Raw genomic sequence first — 16,705 nt, 5'->3', positions numbered from 1 at the left:
GTATGAGTCCCTAATAAAATGTAAAAGAAGAAAAGAGAAAAAAAATGATTAGGGCAAAGACTGTACAGATGTGCTTTATACAATTGATGTATGTATATATATGAACTGTGAAAAGAATTGTATGAGCCCCAATAAATTGTTAAAATTAAAAAAAAAAAAAAGAAATGCATTCTGGCTGCCCAATAAATAATGGATCCGCCTAAGAAAATCAGCCAAAATGTGGCCAATGCTTTACTCACAATGAGATTCTTTGAAATGGTATTTACTTAGAAGAGCAATACGCTGGAGACAACCTATAGGAGGCAACGTATAGGAGGCAACCTATAGAATCAATGATAATATGTCCATGAGACAGACTACTTTAGAACCATCCAGAAGGAGGCATGGTGTAAAAATCATTCTGAAAAAGAGCTGTGGTAGTTGTATGCAGAAGTTCACTTTGTGGTGCTAAGTCCAAAAACCATAACACATAACGGCGGTTATTGTGCTTAGGTGCCGTTGCATGAGCTCCTGCCCTTAGTGACCGTGTGTACAACACGAGGAAACACCGCCCGGTCCTGCGCCATCCTACGATTGTCGCTTTATTTGAGCCCATTGTAGGCAGCCACGTGTCCTTCCATCTTATCCCTGGACTTCCTCTTTTCACCACCCCTCTACTTGATCAAGCATGATGCTCCTTTCCAGGGACCGACAACTCCGGATAACATGTCCAAAGCAAGTCAGAGGAAGTCTCACTATCCTTGATTCCAAGGAGCATTCTGGCTGTACTTCACCCAAGATAGATGGTTGCTCTTTTAGCACAGTGATTCTCAACCTGTGGGTCGTGACCCCTTTGGGGGGGGGCGTCGAATGACTCTTTTACAGGGGTCACCCGATTCATCACAATAGCAAAATTACAGTGGTAAATTAGCAACAAAAATAATTTTATGGTTGGGGGGGTCAGCACAACACAAGGAACTGTATGAAAGGGTCACAGCAGGAGGAAGGTTGAGAACCACTGTTTCAGCAGCTTATATAATACTTCCAATCTTCTTCTCCAACACCATCATGCAGGTGCGTCAATTCTCCTTGCTCTTCCTTAGTCCGTATCCACCTTTCACCTGCATGGGAGGCAATTGAAAAGACCAAGACCTGAGTCAAGGTGCAACTCAGTCTTGACAACTTCAGTACTTGTTCAATGCCAGTCTTCTCTCTGTTTAAGGCACAACAGTAGATGCGGTGAATTCCAAGTCCATATGCATAGATAAATGGTGGGAGGACAAAGCAGGACCTGAGTACTGGGAATAGAGGTGATTTCTATTCCCTTATTTACTGGCCGTCCCCAGGTTATGACTCTCTAAGTCGCTGTTATGAACCTACCCTGTAAAACCTATTACATATTTTAAAATGTAGCTATAATCATGCAGTGGTCCTTAATAACAATCTGGCACTACTTTCCCACCTGCCTCGCAACATTATTAGGTTGCATCAAAGCCACAAGGTTGGTATTTCCAACCCATCGTTGCTCTACAGGAGAAAGATGAGGCTCTCTGATCCGTTCAAGATGTACACATTCGGAAACCTTGAGGGGCAGTTCTTCTCTGTCCTGTGGAGTTACTTTGTGTCAGATTTACAGTCTTGGAACGCAAAGGGGTATCCATTCAGCCCTGTAGAGTTGCTATGAGTTGGGACTGGCTCTGTGGCAGAGAGTGAAACGGAGCACTCCACTGCTGACTCATCGGACTCACCACCGCTGGAGGAACCTGCCTCCCTATTCTGATGTAAAGACAGAGTTGAATGGAACTTGTCTGCCTGCTGGACATTGCCCACAGAATCTTCTGTAACGAGTAGATGGCATTATTATAATTTTAACGTTTCTTTTTTTTTAATGCAGAGAGAGGCATTTTAGAAATCCACATATCAATAGAAGTGATCAAAGCCAACAATCCTGAGGAAATCTGTGATGACAGCAAATCCATACAGAAGCCATCCAGATGACTAAAGGTCCAGTTCCCTGCTCTGGGGACAGCTTCAAATGAGAATGCCTACCCAGCTTCATCCCCCCACATTAAATGAGAAAGGAAACAAGGCTTGAGCAGAACCCCGGTGGCTCTACTCAGTGCATCTGGCCTACCTGCCTTAAGGACAAGACCAGAAGGGACTTGCTACTCTACCAGGACTGGAAACAGCCAGCCTGCCCTGCCCCCAGAGCCGGCTCCTCCCTCTGTGGCTTGGCCAGTTCTTCTTAAGCAGGTCACAGAGCACCCTCTGCTCAGCTCTCTGCCACCGTGCACTGCCCATGGCCACCTTCGTGGAGCTCCTCACCAAAGCCAAGATGCCCATCGTGGGCCTGGGCACCTGGAAGGTACGTGTGGACACCTGCCTCCCTCCTGGGCTCTTGTCCTTTTCCTCCTCTCTGCTGCTTCCGGGAAGCCCTGCTGTGGGGAGGGGAGGAGAGGGGGGAGAGTTGGGGGAAGGGAGAGTCCCAGTCCTGAGCCCTGAGCCTGTGACAGCACTGCTCCCTGGAGCAGATTCAGGCTCCAAGCCTCCTGGGCTGCCTTTCAAGTAGCTGTTGGGCTCAGAAACAGTTTTTTATCTGGGCGGCTGCAGGAAGCCAATCCTGCTCCCTGGCTCCCGGGCTTTGAGAGGGGTTCCCAGTGTTGTAGCTCCTAAAATAAGTCAGCTGCCTGCCTGTGGGCAGTGTGGTCTTGAATGTCCCTAGAAATTCAAGCTCAGAAACTGCCCTTCCACGGGTCTCCCAGAAGGGCTCCCTCCTGAAGGGCCGCCCTCCTGGGAGTCTGTTTCCTGGGGCAGGGCCCATGGGCCCCACCCTAGGGCTCCACATTCCTTCCAGCCCTTTCCCCAGGGCAGCCTGGGGTGGATTTGACTGGAGGAACTTTTCCACATTTTATTTCCGTCAGTGCCTCACGGTCACCTTGCACAGACCCTAGGACTAGGAGGAGGCCCAGTCCGGGGTCTCTGTTCTGCCCAGCCCCTCTCTGGGACAGATGGACTTCCCCCTGTAGTCTCAGTCCAGGGAGGTTCTCAGGAAGTACCCTGAGTTCACCTGCGGGAGTGGATGGCCTCCAGCTGATTCCACCGGGGGGTGGGGGGGGTGGGGGGGGGTGGGGGGGTGGGGGGGGGTGGGGGGTGCCCTTCTTGCTGGGACTGGGCTGCTTCCTATCGGACCTGCAGCCTCCGCACAATCACGCCAAATACTGGCTTCCGGTCTGTCTGCAGGGCTCAGCTCAGGATCACTGCCGCTAGAATTAGATGTGAGGGTGCGGACAGAACCCTTCCAGGATTGGGGACCATGCTATCTGTTAGAGATTCCCCTTGGCACTTGGGTGTGGAGGTGGGGGCGGGGGCGGGATGGTTCCAGGGCTGGTGCTGCCAAGTTCACTGTTTGTCCCCAGTCCCCGCTGCTCTGCCTGCTTTGTTTGCTCCCACTCCGCTTGTTATTTCCCATGAGAAGCCATTGTACAAGGTTGTGCTGCAGTTCAGGACCACGTTCCTTTTCTTTTTCTTTAAAAAAAAATCATTGTATTGCGGGCTCGTACAACTCTTATCACAATCAATCCATCCATCCATTGTGTCGAGCACATTTGTACACATGTTGCCGTCATCATTCGCTAACCATGCTCTTTCTACTTGAGCCCCTGGTGTCAGCTCCGGTCTTTCTGGAGAAGGCCAGGTTAGATGGACACGTGTCATTTCTAAGCCGTTTTCTTATTGCCTCTAGAATCTAGACGGAAAAAGAACTTCTGTTCTTCCAAGGTTTTCACTCCGCCTCCAGCCTGCCTTTCTGAAGCAGCGCTTCCGTGCTCGCTCACAGCACACGGACACAGTGACACAGCAGTCCTGGGCCCCAGGCCCTGGGCTAAACTTTCCATTCACTGGGGCCAGGAACCAACGCAGCCACCTCCTGGGGCAGAGGAGTGAGGGTGGGAGGGGACGACCTGGATTTGTCTGGAAGGACTCTGGACTGACATTCCTATCAAGCCTTATCCCTGGAGTCTGTCCCGAGTGATTACAGAGAACAGTTTCTGCTTCGTCTTTACAAAGGGGTGGCTTAGGGTCATATAAGGCCCTCTCCCCATCTTTCCAAAGGAGGCACAGGGCTTCTGGGCCAGCCATCTTTTCAAAAGAGCAGTGATCTTTACAAAGAGGCACCCCTAAGGTCATCCAGTGCTTACAGAGGGGGGCTATGGGTCACCCACACATCTGGGACCCTGTCAGGACTGAGTGGTTAACCCGGATTAGGATTAGGGGGAGTCAACTCTTGGTGAGCAGGAAATAGCAGCCTTGATGACTAAGCCAAGCCACTTTGCTTCCTTCTCTTGAAAACCTCTCCAAAGTGTGTTCTCTGCCCTGGTGTCCCCTGGAAATCGAGCCTCCACTGAGGCCGTGGTTTGTAGAGGAGGGCTGGGGGGGGGGGGGGGTTGCAGTTGGTGGCGGTCCTGGAGAGGTGGCTTTTGATGAGAGGTGAAGACTGTCTCTATTTTCTCCTTAGTCTGCCCCAGGCCAAGTCAAGGAGGCTGTGAAGGCAGCCATTGATGCGGGGTACCGCCACTTTGACTGCGCCCCTGTGTACGGGAACGAGAGCGAGGTGGGCGAGGCCATCCAGGAGAAGCTCAAGGAGAAGGTGGTGAAGCGTGAGGACCTCTTCATTGTCAGCAAGGTGCCCAAGCCCCTGGGGTGGCAGGAGGATGAGCTTCAGAGCCGCCAGAGGCATTGGGCTTGGTCAGCACCAAGCGTTCGCCAGCCCTCCGTGCAAGCGCGTTGTATGAAATACGTGGTACCCACATGGCCACATTCCCTGGCAGGACCGGAGTGAGGGGATGTTGCTGCTGTACTCCTCCTGAGTTGGGTTTCCCATTGTGGGGCGGGTCCACTGAGCCACCGGGATGCCCGTGGCTCCCTGCCCTGCCCACATGGGGCTCATCTGCCCAGTGTCCATGCATGGCTGAGGATACCCTCAGGGACAGATCCAGAAGCCTCCTTTGCAGACCTTGGTCTCTAAGACTCAGCCTTAAGGGTCTCCAGAGGGGGCATTTGGACAACAGTGGGAACATAATTTATTTTTTAAATTTTTAATCGCCACAGATGAATTTTGTGCTTTCTTAGCGTAAAAGGCTAGTGACAGATGCTATGAAAAGGAAGCCAATGGTCAGTCAGGTTGAGGATCACGGAGCTGATGTTAGGCAGAGCTCCTGGACTGGCTGTGTGTGGACCGTGTGCGGCGCTGTGCTGCACTGAGTCGGGGTCTGCTCTGTGAGAAGCCGCAACAGGGTCCTGGCAGGCTGGAGACGTGCGGGCTGCAGACAGAAGTCATCCTGTCATGGGACAGGAGAGAACTTGGAGCCCAAGTTAGACACAAATTTGTGCTCTCAGAGCCCTGTCGCCAAGGTGGGGGCACACGTGTGGGAGCTCCCCCAGGTGTGGAGCACTTTTGTTCTAAAGAGCTGGAGCCCGGGGTGGAGCCAGGAGCAGGACCGCGTGGGCGACAGAGCCTGCCCTCCCCACACTGATCCTGGTTGTCACCCTCTGCAGCTGTGGTCCACCTTCTTCGAGAGGCCCCTGGTGAAGGAGGCCTGCCGGAAGACCCTCCAAGATCTGAAACTGGACTACCTGGACATCTACCTCATACACTGGCCTCAGGGCCTGAAGGTCGGTGCCACCCCCATCCCATCTCCCCTGAGCCAGCTGTGGGGCTGCGTGCAGAGGTGGGAGCTTTCTCCTGCATAGACTCAGGAGCCCATGGTGGAACAGAGAGCTGGGGTGAAAAAAAGGCGCAGAGCTACCCAGGTGCTGGGTCTGTTCTCAGCTCTGTGTGAGGGCTCGTGGTTTCTGGAAGCCATGTTGCCATGCTGTCTCGGTCCCAAGTCCAAGGCCAGGCCCCCTTCTGGGAGGACACCGGGGGTGGGGGTGGGGCGGGGGACTCTTGACTCTTGGAACACAGCCTCTCAGGACTCGACGCTGCTGTGGTAGCGGCATCCTTGGTGCCGTGTTTTGTAGAACAGCCCAAGTCTCGTACGCTGGAGGGTGGCCGGTCCTCCCTCAAGTCCCAGCGCATCTTTCTTGGGCTCCCCTTGTGCTTCTGCAAGGTGAGAGGTAACCTGGTGCCAAGTCACTCACCTCCTGCCCTGCAAGAACGACGCCTGGGGACCACCCTCCCGAGGCTGCCAGAGGCGACGTGTGTGCCAGCACCGGCTGCAGGAAACCCGTCCTTGAGATCGGGCCCGCCTTTGCCGGTCTGGAAACTGAAGTGTGTTCCTAAGCGCGTGTGCAGTTTGCACAGTGGAGGGGACAATGGTGTCTTTCCGAATCTGCTCAGGATGGAGTTTAAACATCAAATAGCACTTTCCCAAATAGGAGGCTTGAGATGTAAGACCAGCGGGTGGCATTTCATCTCAGGCCCAGTAGTTTCTAGCCTGGCTCCTGCCCCGGAGGCATGCAGGTGTGGCTGGGTGGCTGATGAGTAGGTAGGTAGTTCAAGGTCCTGGGGTCTCAGGAGTGGAAACTCCAGGCTTCAGCTTTTGGTTTTGCGTTTTCAGCCTGGGAAGGAGCTGCTCCCTAAAGACGATGCAGGCAACCTGCTCTGCAGCAAAGCGACGTTCGTGGATGCCTGGGAGGTAGGTGCCAGCTCTTTCGACCTGAAACCTTCCCGCCCACATGCCTGATGCTGTTCCATTCGTTCTCCACTATTTGAGGGTTCTTCCACATCTCCTTGGACTCTCTCCCGTGCCCACTCAACTCTTTTTTATTTCCTGACACTGTTGATTGTTTCCAAGACTGAGACTGAAGGCTCACGTGAAAAGAGAAATGAAAGTTTGCTTCCGATTTGGGGGCGCACCTCCTCTGCTGCCACCTGGGGAGTGGGGTTTTCCTCTGTGTCTGCACCGATCAGCTGAGCACAATGGGAGGCTGTAGACTCATTTTGCTCATCTTGAAAAAAAGCGAACAAAACGCAAATACCTTGTAATGTTGTCCTCCAAATAACAGATACGGCAAAGGTTAAGCCCGTTAATATTTACTGAGCGCAGAATTGCTCGTTGTTGGTCACTTGGGCCCCGTGAAACTCTGCAACCACACTCGGCGCCACCCAGTCCATGCGGACTCCTGGCAGCCCACAGCACAGGAGCGGGCAGCACTGCCCCTGTGCGTCTCTGAGACTGACCCTCGGTGGGAGTAGAAAGCCCCATCTTTCTCACACACAGCGACTGGTGGTTTCGAACTCCTGGCCTCACAGTCCAACACACCACCAGAGAAGCAGGGACACCTGGCCTCCTCGTTTACACGTGATGAATGGGAGGCCAGAGGTCAGGGTGGGGCAGAGCTGGACCAAACTCAGGTCCAGCTGACTTCACAGCTCGCTCCCTACACACAGTGCGGTGACCACAATTATCCCCAGGAAACGCAAGGGACCCTCCCCAGGCTGAGTCACAACTTGGGCCACAAAGCTCTGTGTTCAGAACTGGATCCAGGACTCACAGTTTCACACTGATCATCGGCTCTTAAGTAATTGATGTTATTGTTCGCTGTTGTTGAGCTGGCCAGCCCGGGCATGACGGAGGAGAACCGAGTTCTGCAGAGCCCTCTTGCCTGTGAGCTTTCCCCACTCTTTTCTTTCCTTTTTAAAATATTCATTTTATTCATTTTATTAGGGGCTCTTACAGCTCTTATCACAATCCAGAAATCCATCCATTGTGTCAAGCACCTTTGTACATCAATTGCCATCATCACTTTGAATATATTTTTTTCTTTCTACTTGAGCCCTTGGTATCAGCTCATTCTCCCCCTCCCTCCCTCATGAATCCTTGATAATTTATAAATTATTGGTGTCATGATAGTGGGGGGGGCATTAAAGAACTAGAGGAAAGTTGTATGCTTTGTCAATGCTATATTGCACCCTGACTGGCTCGTCTCTTCCTTGTGTCCCTCCTGTAAGGGGATGTCCAATTGCCTACAGATGGGCTTTGGGTCTCTACTCTGCCTTCTCCCTCATTCACATCAATATGATTTTTTACTTTGGGTCGTTGATGACTGATACCTGGTGCCTTTGACACCTTGTGATCACACAGGCTGGTGTACTTCTTCCATGTGGGCTTTGTTGTTTCTCAGCTAGATGACTACTTGTTTATCTTCAACCCTTTAAGACCCCAGATGCTATATCTTTTGATAGACGGGCACCATCAGCTCTCTTCACCACATTTGCTTATGCACCCATTTGTCTTCAGCGACCAAGTCAAGGCAGGTGAGCATTACAAATGCCAGGTTATTAGAACAAAGTGTTCTTGCATTGAGGGAGTACTTGAGGCCCAATGTCTGTCTGCTGCCTTAATACTTAACAAACAAATAAAATGGACATAGAACTAGTTCCCTATTTACATATGTACATGCCTGTATTTAGACCTCTACAAATGTCCTTTGCCTCCTAGTTCTTTCCTCTATTTCCTTTTTCTTTCCTCTTGTCCCACTATAATGTTCAGCCTTCATTCGGGTTTTGGTAATTTCTCTCAGCTACAATGCCCTTGATCAAGCCCCACCAGGCACCCTACAGCCTCCTTGCCATCGATTTTAGATCACTTGTTGTTCCCTTGTCCCCGGGTTTGTTCTTGCCTATAACCTTAATGGAAGCACACCCCCAAGCTTTTCCACCATGACTCCACCGGATGGGCTCCAACCACAGACTTTTTGGTTGGCAATGAGTGCAAGCCATTTGGATCCCCCAGGCGCCTCCACCTGCACGGTATCTTCACGGGGTGCCAAGGGCAAGCTAAGTGGGGGCCCTAGTTGAGAAGGAGCAGTGGCAGGAAAACTCAGAGCCCTGTGTTCTGAGTTTGGTGCGGAAGGGCACGTGTCCTTATCGCTACGTGTTGTGCTCCGACCGCTTGAACATGCATGAAGTCTGGCATTTCTGAAGGGTTTTTGAGTTAGTATAATTAAATGAACTTTAACTTAATGGCATCTGTATTTTAAAAAACACAGCTCTCTCGCGGCTCTAAAGGCTAATGACTGAAGGTGAGAGTAGGACCCTTGGTAGGGTAGTGATCACACAATCCACAAGGTTGGCAGTTTGAAACTAATTGGTGTTCCTCAGGAGAAAGCTAGGGCTTTCTACTCCCATAAAGTGTTAATCGTCTGGGGAACTCGCAGAGGGGCAGTTCTATTGTCCTATAGGGTGGCTCTGAGTCCGTACTGACTCCATGGCAATGGGTTTTTTGTTTTTAAGAAGGGTGAGTGCATTTAGATTGCAGGCTGGGCATGGTCATGGAGGGCCAGGGTCATGAGGCAAAAAGGGTCGTCATCTGTGAGTGGTAGAAATCCTGTAATTTCAAGTATTTGAAGGGAATTATCCTTCGAAGTGAGACTGGAGGGGACTCTGTCTTACGTACTTTGGACGTGTTATCAGGAGAGACCAATCTCTGGAGATGGACCTCAGGCTCCGTAAAGCAGGGGTCTCGGGGTAGTAAAGAAAACCCCCAAGCACATGGACTGAGGTAGTGGCTGCAGGGGTGGAGTCAAACAACAATCGGAGGGCAGTGCCCGGCCAGGCAGTGTTTCATGCTGTGCTACGTTGGGTGGAGAGAGTCCGAGCCAACCACTATGGTAACAACAGGATCTTGGGCAAGCCGCCCTGGTGCACAGTGGTTAGTCCATCTGCCGCTAACCCCAAGGTCAGTGGTGCTGACGACCAGGTGCTCTGGGAAGCCTTACAGCCTGGGGCAGTTCTAACCTACTTCAAGGGAGAAAGATGTGATAGGTTTTCTGCTTCTGTAAAGGTGATGGCTTTGGGGTGTTCCCCGGGAGGAAGTTGTGTCTTCTGGCTGCTTCAGAAACCGGATGGGGCCATTCTAATGGGCCTCCAAGGTCCCGGAGAGCTGGAATCTGCTCTTCGGCAATGTGCTTGCCTTGGTCTGGCTTATCTCAGCCAGTAGATAGTTAGGTGTGTGCCTAATGGCTGCAGCAAAGCCAGTGAAAGGAAGAATTGAGACAATCATCCGGAGGCTTGTTTGTTTTTGTGTTTGTTTGAGAAGAACTTGTTTGTCACTAAGGGCTCCAAGTCCATCTCTATTTAATTTTCCTCTTCCCACCTCCCCCCGCTCCCAAGTCACCCAAACCACTATTTAGGTTTGAGGGATAAAGAATCGGAGGGATTTTAAATTTTTTACACTTAAAGGAACATACCATTATATGATTTACACAGCCCATCTCAAGATGTTGAATAAACAACAATGGCCTATTAAACCCTCCAGGTATGTGGGGTCCTCCCATCTCCCCTGCCCCCCCTTTCTCCCCGTTCCCACCCTCACCCCTGGCCTCCTGGTCTATTGGTGTATAAACCACATTTCTTCTTTGTTTTTCCTTCAGACAGTGGTGGCATGTAACATTTATCATATGATTGACTGAGTTTGCTAAGTATCATGCGCTCTAGGTTCAGCCATGTTTTGAAGTGTTTAAGAGCACCGTCACTGTTTTTTATTGATGCATAAGATTCCATGGTGCGAATGGCCTAGGGATTTTTTTTTTTATCCACTCCTCTATGGTTGGAGTTCTGGGTTGTTTCCATGTTTTCGCTCGTATGGAAATTCACCTGGATGGGTTTTGAAGACAGTTCCCAAAGCTCTCTAGATTGTACGTTCAAAGGAAAAAAGAAGAAAGCTCCAAGCCAAAGCCAAGAGCCACCTTTACCATCGCCGTTGGGCATGCTTGGCAAGAATGCCCTTATAATTAGGCATTTCACGTTAAGCTGAGCAACAATGAGAAAGCAATGGGGCTTGTGATCAAGAGTCAGATAAAGTAACAGATGATGGGAAACAGCACCTCGCATGAGCAGGAGATTGGAAACAGAAGCCGATCAAACATTCCTGGAAAAGTCTTATGGAGGCATCCATCTGTCCCATGGCCCAATGACAAGTTTAGATTCACATTCTTTATATATGTTTTCATGACCTCACAAGTCATTGTCTGCCTCCCCCAAACCTAACTCACTGCCAATGAGTTGATTCCAACTTACAGGCCTGGGTGGGGCTGCCCTGGTGGGTTTCTGAGACTAACTCTACAGGAATAGCTTTCTCCCATGGAGTGGCTGAGAGTTCTGAATTGCTGTTGGCAGCCTAACACGTAAGCCACCTCACCACCACGACTCTAAATATGCGTTTGATACAATCGAGAACATACAAGAAGTCTTACCCTTCAAGTAAAAACTCTGACCGTCTCTTTGTTCAAACTCCAAACACCAAAGTCATTGCCGTCGATTAGCCTAGGACCAAGTAGACCTGCCCCTGTGGGTTGTGGAGACGGTAGTTCTTTAAGGAAGTAGAAAGCTTCATCTTTCTCCGGCAGAGCAGTTGCTGGTTTCGAACCCCTCCCCTTGCGGTTAGCATCTCAAAGCCATGGAAGCTCTTCGCTCTTTGCTGGCGGCCCTAATATTACTTTAGGCCAAACTGTGAATGGTTTGAGAAAGTGGTGACCCTGAGCCCAGACACTGGAACTTGTCAACACGTGGCAGCTTCACCTGGCGATTCCAGGCCACCCAGTGTGGCCGAGGAGCGCGGGCAAGACCACCCTCCTCCCCTTTGATGCTTAGAGCCATTTGGGCAGGGGGCAGGCAGCAGGATTGCAGCCAATCCTTGAGGGACCAGTTGGGCTGGATAGAAGTTTTCTTTTAATGTATGAACGGACTTTTCAACTGTGGACCTCTTCTCAGCTCCTCCTGCTGGTCCTTCTGAAGGGATCGAGGCAAGCCAGGGTCCCTGCAGGCCCTGGGGTTGCCTAACAGGTGTTCCTTCCTATGCCAGGCCATGGAGGAGCTGGTGGACGAGGGGCTGGTGAAAGCCATTGGCGTCTCCAACTTCAACCACTTCCAGATTGAGAGGCTCTTGAACAAACCCGGACTGAAACACAAGCCGGTGACGAACCAGGTACATGGGGCTTCAGGAACCTTGGGCGGCAAGTTCAGGGGTATGCCCCGAGTCTCCTCTCAGGGATGGACCGTGCTCTGGGGAGGCGAAAGGCTGGTCACAGGGTTCTGCATCCCAGTGGACCAGTGGGAAGTGTTTGGTCTGGGCTTGGCTGGCTTTGTGGGCGTGGAGAACTCCCCAAGAGCTGCTCTAAACTTGGGCTGACTTGTTAGTTAGGGGAGCCGTTTGCTCTTTCAGGTGGAGTGTCACCCCTACCTCACGCAGGAGAAGCTGATCCAGTACTGCCAGTCCAAGGACATCGCAGTCACTGCCTACAGCCCCCTGGGCTCTCCAGACCGACCTTGGTGAGGCTCCTCGGGCTCTTGATGCTTTCGAAAAGATGACTGATGGTCGGTCATGTCGGTATGCATCTTGAAGCTGCTGGACACAATACTATGTCTAAGACCATGTGGTTCTGTGCATTGAAATGAGATGATGGTGGGGTGGGGGGTGGGGAAGAGCACCAGGCCCACCCCACTGCAAATATCCAGGATGAACCCTTCAGAACTGGATCAAGATTTGCACAAGGTAAGAATCAGAGTCTGGGGTGGACCCAACGGTCAGACAAAGCCTCCAGGTGCTTCTGTCCACCTCCCAGAGGAAGGAGACTGGGAGGGACAGGCCTGAGGCCCGTGGGAAGGAGGCTGGAAGGAGCAGCCTGGGGCCATCATTATGGGAAATGATGGGGGACTCTGATAGTTGCTCACACCCACCCACCAGCTACCTTTCTCTAGGGCTCGCCCAGAGGACCCTTCACTACTGGAACACCCCAAGATTAAGGAGATTGCCGCAAAGCATAACAAGACCCCTGCCCAGGTACATTGTTATCATATTCCCCCCTTTAAGTGATCCAGAGGCGCCTCCCCGTGTCCCTCCCGCGTTGTCTCCACATCCACCCCTGAAAGGGGGAGACCAGAGCAGGCGGAGCTTGGGCGGCCCCTTCGTGAAAGTCCTGTAGGCCTTCCAGGAGACAGGTGCCTTCAGAGACAAGGATGGTCTCTGTACAGCAGCTTCTGTGAGCCCAGTTGCTCAGGGCATGTACTGGCTTTGGCGACAAGAGAGCTGGGCTGAGACGCAGCCCTACCATGTACCACCTTGAAACTCAACAATGGCCCAATCCATGTCCCCGTTCCGAATAAGAAAACCAGAGAACCGGGCTCTTTAGCCTGTTGTGAGGATTCAGTGGTGGCTGGCAGAGCCTGGCAGGGCCATGTTGGTCCACTGCCACCATTCTAACAAAGGCAGGGTGTGTAGGGCGGCATCTTTGTCCTTCATGGAGGGAAGCTTCTGGTAGCGAGTGGAACACGATGTTCTTCCTGCACAGGTTCTGATCCGCTTCCATATTCAGAGGAATGTGGTCGTGATCCCCAAGTCCGCAAACCCGAAACGCATTGTTGAGAACTTCCAGGTAAGAGCCTGCTGGTGGTTCTCAGTGGAGGAGGGGAAAGGAGAGCCTCTTCTTACCAGCCTCCTGGTCCTGTCCCTGCATTGTCTTTGGGTCCTGCCTCCTGCCCACCCCTCTGCCAGCACCCAGAGGCCAGCGATGGGCTTCAGCCCACTGTCTCATGGGACAGGTGCTAGCACAGCTGTGCCTCACCTCCCCGAGGAGGCCCTGGGTCACCCTTGTCCTGCCCTCACATCTGTCCCCATGGCAGAGCTAAGCCCACCTGGGGCAGGTGTGTAATTATCTTTGTACATTTGTTGGCTTCCATTTGCCAATATTTACAGGACCGAGTTTAAAGCAAATTGTGTGTGTCCAGCAGACCTACTGGGGCCCTCCTGTGGCCAGTTCGTGCTGTGACTGTGAACTCCTTCCCTGGTGGGATGGATTCCTGGGATGGGCCTGAGCGCCTTCCTTTCCAGGTCTTCGACTTCCAGTTGAGCGACGAGGAGATGGCGACCGTACTCGGCTTCAACCAGAACTGGAGAGTCTGCCTCCTGAAGGAGTAAGTGCCCTGAGCACTCTCTAGGCTGAGTCCCGGGCTTTCTCAAACCTGGCAGAGGGCAGCCCAGAGGCTTGGGAGGCAGTGAGACTAATATTCTTTCTGAATACTAGTCTTCCTTCATGCTGAAGGGCCAGGGAGACAGTCACCCACCCAGAGGGAGGAAAGACACATCCTCGGTGTCTGGATTTCTGGACTTTGTTTCAGAAGGTTAGGAGGGGCCACGTCCCTAAGGAAGAGACAGAAGCTACCGATTCATTTATTCACTTAACTGATGTTTACTGAGCACCTGTGGTGTACTGGCGGGGTCAAAGAGGGCGCCCAGATTTTTCTTGTCTGTTTTCGTCCCAGTAACCCAAGAATAGAATTGCCAGGAGGGAAGGGGTTGGGAGTTTGCTTTGTGGCCGGTGTGTAATGTCTCGTAGATTTCTAACTGGGGTGGCAGTTGGTATTGCCTGAGTAGGCACGGTCTGGGTTGCAGGTCAATATGTGTGAGTCTGCAGTGTCTAAGTGGTATTAAGTATTTAAGGTCACAAGCTGGACAAACGGGTCTCCAGGAGGATGGGTTTCCCAAAAATAGGGGGATAAAAAATCTTCCTAGAATTCCCTTCACTTGTAGGGCTCACTCTGCTTCTGTAAAGATTACAGCCAAGACAACCCTTTAACCTGGGGTCGCCAGGCGTCAACATTGAGGGGACTTGGGGGCTGGGGTCAGTTGAAGGATTCGTTCTAGGAGCCCTGGCGTAGTGGGTTATTCGTTGGGCTGCTAACCACAAGGTCAGCAGTTTGAAACCACTAGCCGCCCCATGGGAGAAGGATGGCACTTTCTACTCCTGTCAAGAGTTCCGGTCTCGGAAACCCTCAGGGGCAGGTCCACCTGGTCTTACGGGGCAGCGATGGGTCGGGGACTATGGCAGTAAGATTGATTGATTGTCGCTGTTTTCGGGGTTCGTTCATGATTACGGGTCCCTTGAAAGAGATGGAGTAACTTCACCTTCCATTATTTAAATCTTTGATAAGCATTCAGGGGATAAAAGTAAACAAATAAAATTCTCCCCCCTTGCCCGGTAATGATTGCAAGGGATCTTTTCAGCATCTAGTTTCAGCTGATGAAACACACCCAACATGTGTCTTTGAGATGACTTACAGTTGTGACTTCTGGGTGGGCCCCCAATTCAATGACAAAGTGAGTCACTCCCACGGGTTTGAAAACCAAGGGCACCGTCTCAGTCAAGGAGGGTGTTTCCATGTCTTTGGTAGTGCCTGCAGGTCATGAGGCCCCTCCCATCTGCCTGCCCCTGGTGTCCTTTGGGAACCCTCGCCCTTCCTTACCATTACTCAGATGACAACGATGTGACAGCCACCTGGGCTGACAAGGAACGGTGGTCGTAAAATGGCACCCTCCCCAAAGCTGCAAGCACCCGTCCCAATGGCGATGGCAGTGGAGGCAGGCTCACGAAGCCATCTGCTGTTGTGCGCCGTCTGCGATTCCCACTGACAGCCGTCCTTCAGGACTGAGCAGAACTGGTGCTCAGGGCAGAAGCTGTGGCTGCAAGCAGACCAACGGCCTCCTCTCTCTCCCGAGGAGCAGCGGGTGGGCTTGAACCACTGACCTTTAGGTTAGCGGCAGGGCACTTAACTACTGCACGTCCAGGACTCATTGCCTTCAACTCCAAGCCGCCCTATTGACAAGGGGTTCTCAAAAAGTTCCTGGAAAAACGCCATTATCTGTCATTCCGTTTTTCCACAGACTTTTTGAAGCTCCCTCATTGTAGCTTTGTGACCTTGGATACATTTCCTAAGTTGCTTTTAATCTACAAAGAAGAATATTTTAAAAAATGTACTTATATATTTCCAACTCAATTCACTGCCATTGAGTTGAGGCTGACTCATAGTGACCCTATAGGATAGGGTAGAACTGCAACTCTTTATGGGAGTAGACAGCCTATCTTTCTCCCTTGGAGAGGTTGGTGGTTTTGAATTGCTGACCTTGCAGTAAGGAGCACTCTCTCGCTTTCACTCTGCCTTTGATTATATATATATATGTAATATATATATATTCTTTGAATATACCAGACATTCTAAGCCTTTGCATGCATTATTATCTCAGTGAATACTCATAACAACTCCAAATGGCCAGATGTGCTGCTCTCCACCCTGCAGTGCTGGGGAATCGATGACGCAGTACTTGGAAGGCACGTAGTGTGCACTACTTGGTTCTAGCCATCAGCCCTGTCGTTGTGGGTCTACTCTGACTCATGGAAGCCATGTGCGTCACAGTAGAGCTCTGCCCTGTAGGGCGTCCACTGGTGATTTGGGGGAGGGACTAGATCACCAGGCCTTTCCTCCAAGGCGTCAGTTTCTCTGGCCCCCTGGTTGCTGCATGCCTGCCCTTCTTCTCATCCTGCCCTCAGATGAGTTGGGCCCCAATGGAAGCGGGGGCCCCTGCCTGTGTACTCTCAGAATCTTGGGGTGGGGGAGGCAGAGAAAGCATGAAGACCACAAGCTGCCCTGGAGCAGAGCGCCCGTCACGGTGCCGTTGCCCGAGCCACACGCCCCTCTTCACCCTCATTCTCTCTGTAGAACTGTCCTTTTGGACGAATACCCTTTCCACGCGGACTATTGATGGAGGAAGAGGCCCTTCACGTTCCTGCTGAGATTCTCCAGGGTGTTCTCATGAGCTGCGTTCCTGATTAAACCTCTCTGCCCTTGAACCCGGCCTACTTCGTCATCCTTGCTGTTATCGAACTTGACTCTGACTCATCGTGACCCTTTGCAAAGCCTAACTGCCCCGCAGGGTTAGTGAAGGTGGAATCA

At 51.7% G+C, this 16,705-nt stretch overlaps 1 protein-coding gene across 1 annotated transcript; it reads left to right on the top strand.

Moving 5' to 3' along the window:
* The first annotated feature begins 2,186 nt into the window (after positions 1-2,186).
* LOC142457326 (aldose reductase-related protein 2-like) lies at positions 2,187-16,602 on the top strand. The gene is made up of 10 exons (XM_075558693.1): positions 2,187-2,344; positions 4,493-4,660; positions 5,533-5,649; positions 6,537-6,614; positions 11,784-11,906; positions 12,144-12,250; positions 12,680-12,761; positions 13,270-13,353; positions 13,809-13,891; positions 16,472-16,602. The coding sequence occupies exons 1-10, from the start codon at positions 2,279-2,281 to the stop codon at positions 16,512-16,514; spliced, it is 951 nt and encodes a 316-aa protein (XP_075414808.1). The 5' UTR covers positions 2,187-2,278; the 3' UTR covers positions 16,515-16,602.
* The last annotated feature ends 103 nt before the right edge of the window (positions 16,603-16,705 follow it).

This window comes from Tenrec ecaudatus, chromosome 9 (assembly GCF_050624435.1).
Source record: "Tenrec ecaudatus isolate mTenEca1 chromosome 9, mTenEca1.hap1, whole genome shotgun sequence".
In the NCBI taxonomy this organism is placed as follows: Eukaryota; Metazoa; Chordata; class Mammalia; order Afrosoricida; family Tenrecidae; genus Tenrec; species Tenrec ecaudatus.
Note: the sequence above shows the minus strand (reverse complement) of the source record. Positions and strands in the feature narration are given on the sequence as shown.

Excerpts from the sequence above, each read along its gene's own strand:
- LOC142457326 (XM_075558693.1), top strand. The coding sequence starts at position 2,279 with ATGGCCACCTTCGTGGAGCTCCTCACCAAAGCCAAGATGCCCATCGTG. Across the intron at positions 2,345-4,492 it reads TGGGCCTGGGCACCTGGAAG|TCTGCCCCAGGCCAAGTCAA; the intron begins GTACGTGTGGAC and ends TTTTCTCCTTAG. Across the intron at positions 12,762-13,269 it reads ATAACAAGACCCCTGCCCAG|GTTCTGATCCGCTTCCATAT; the intron begins GTACATTGTTAT and ends CTTCCTGCACAG.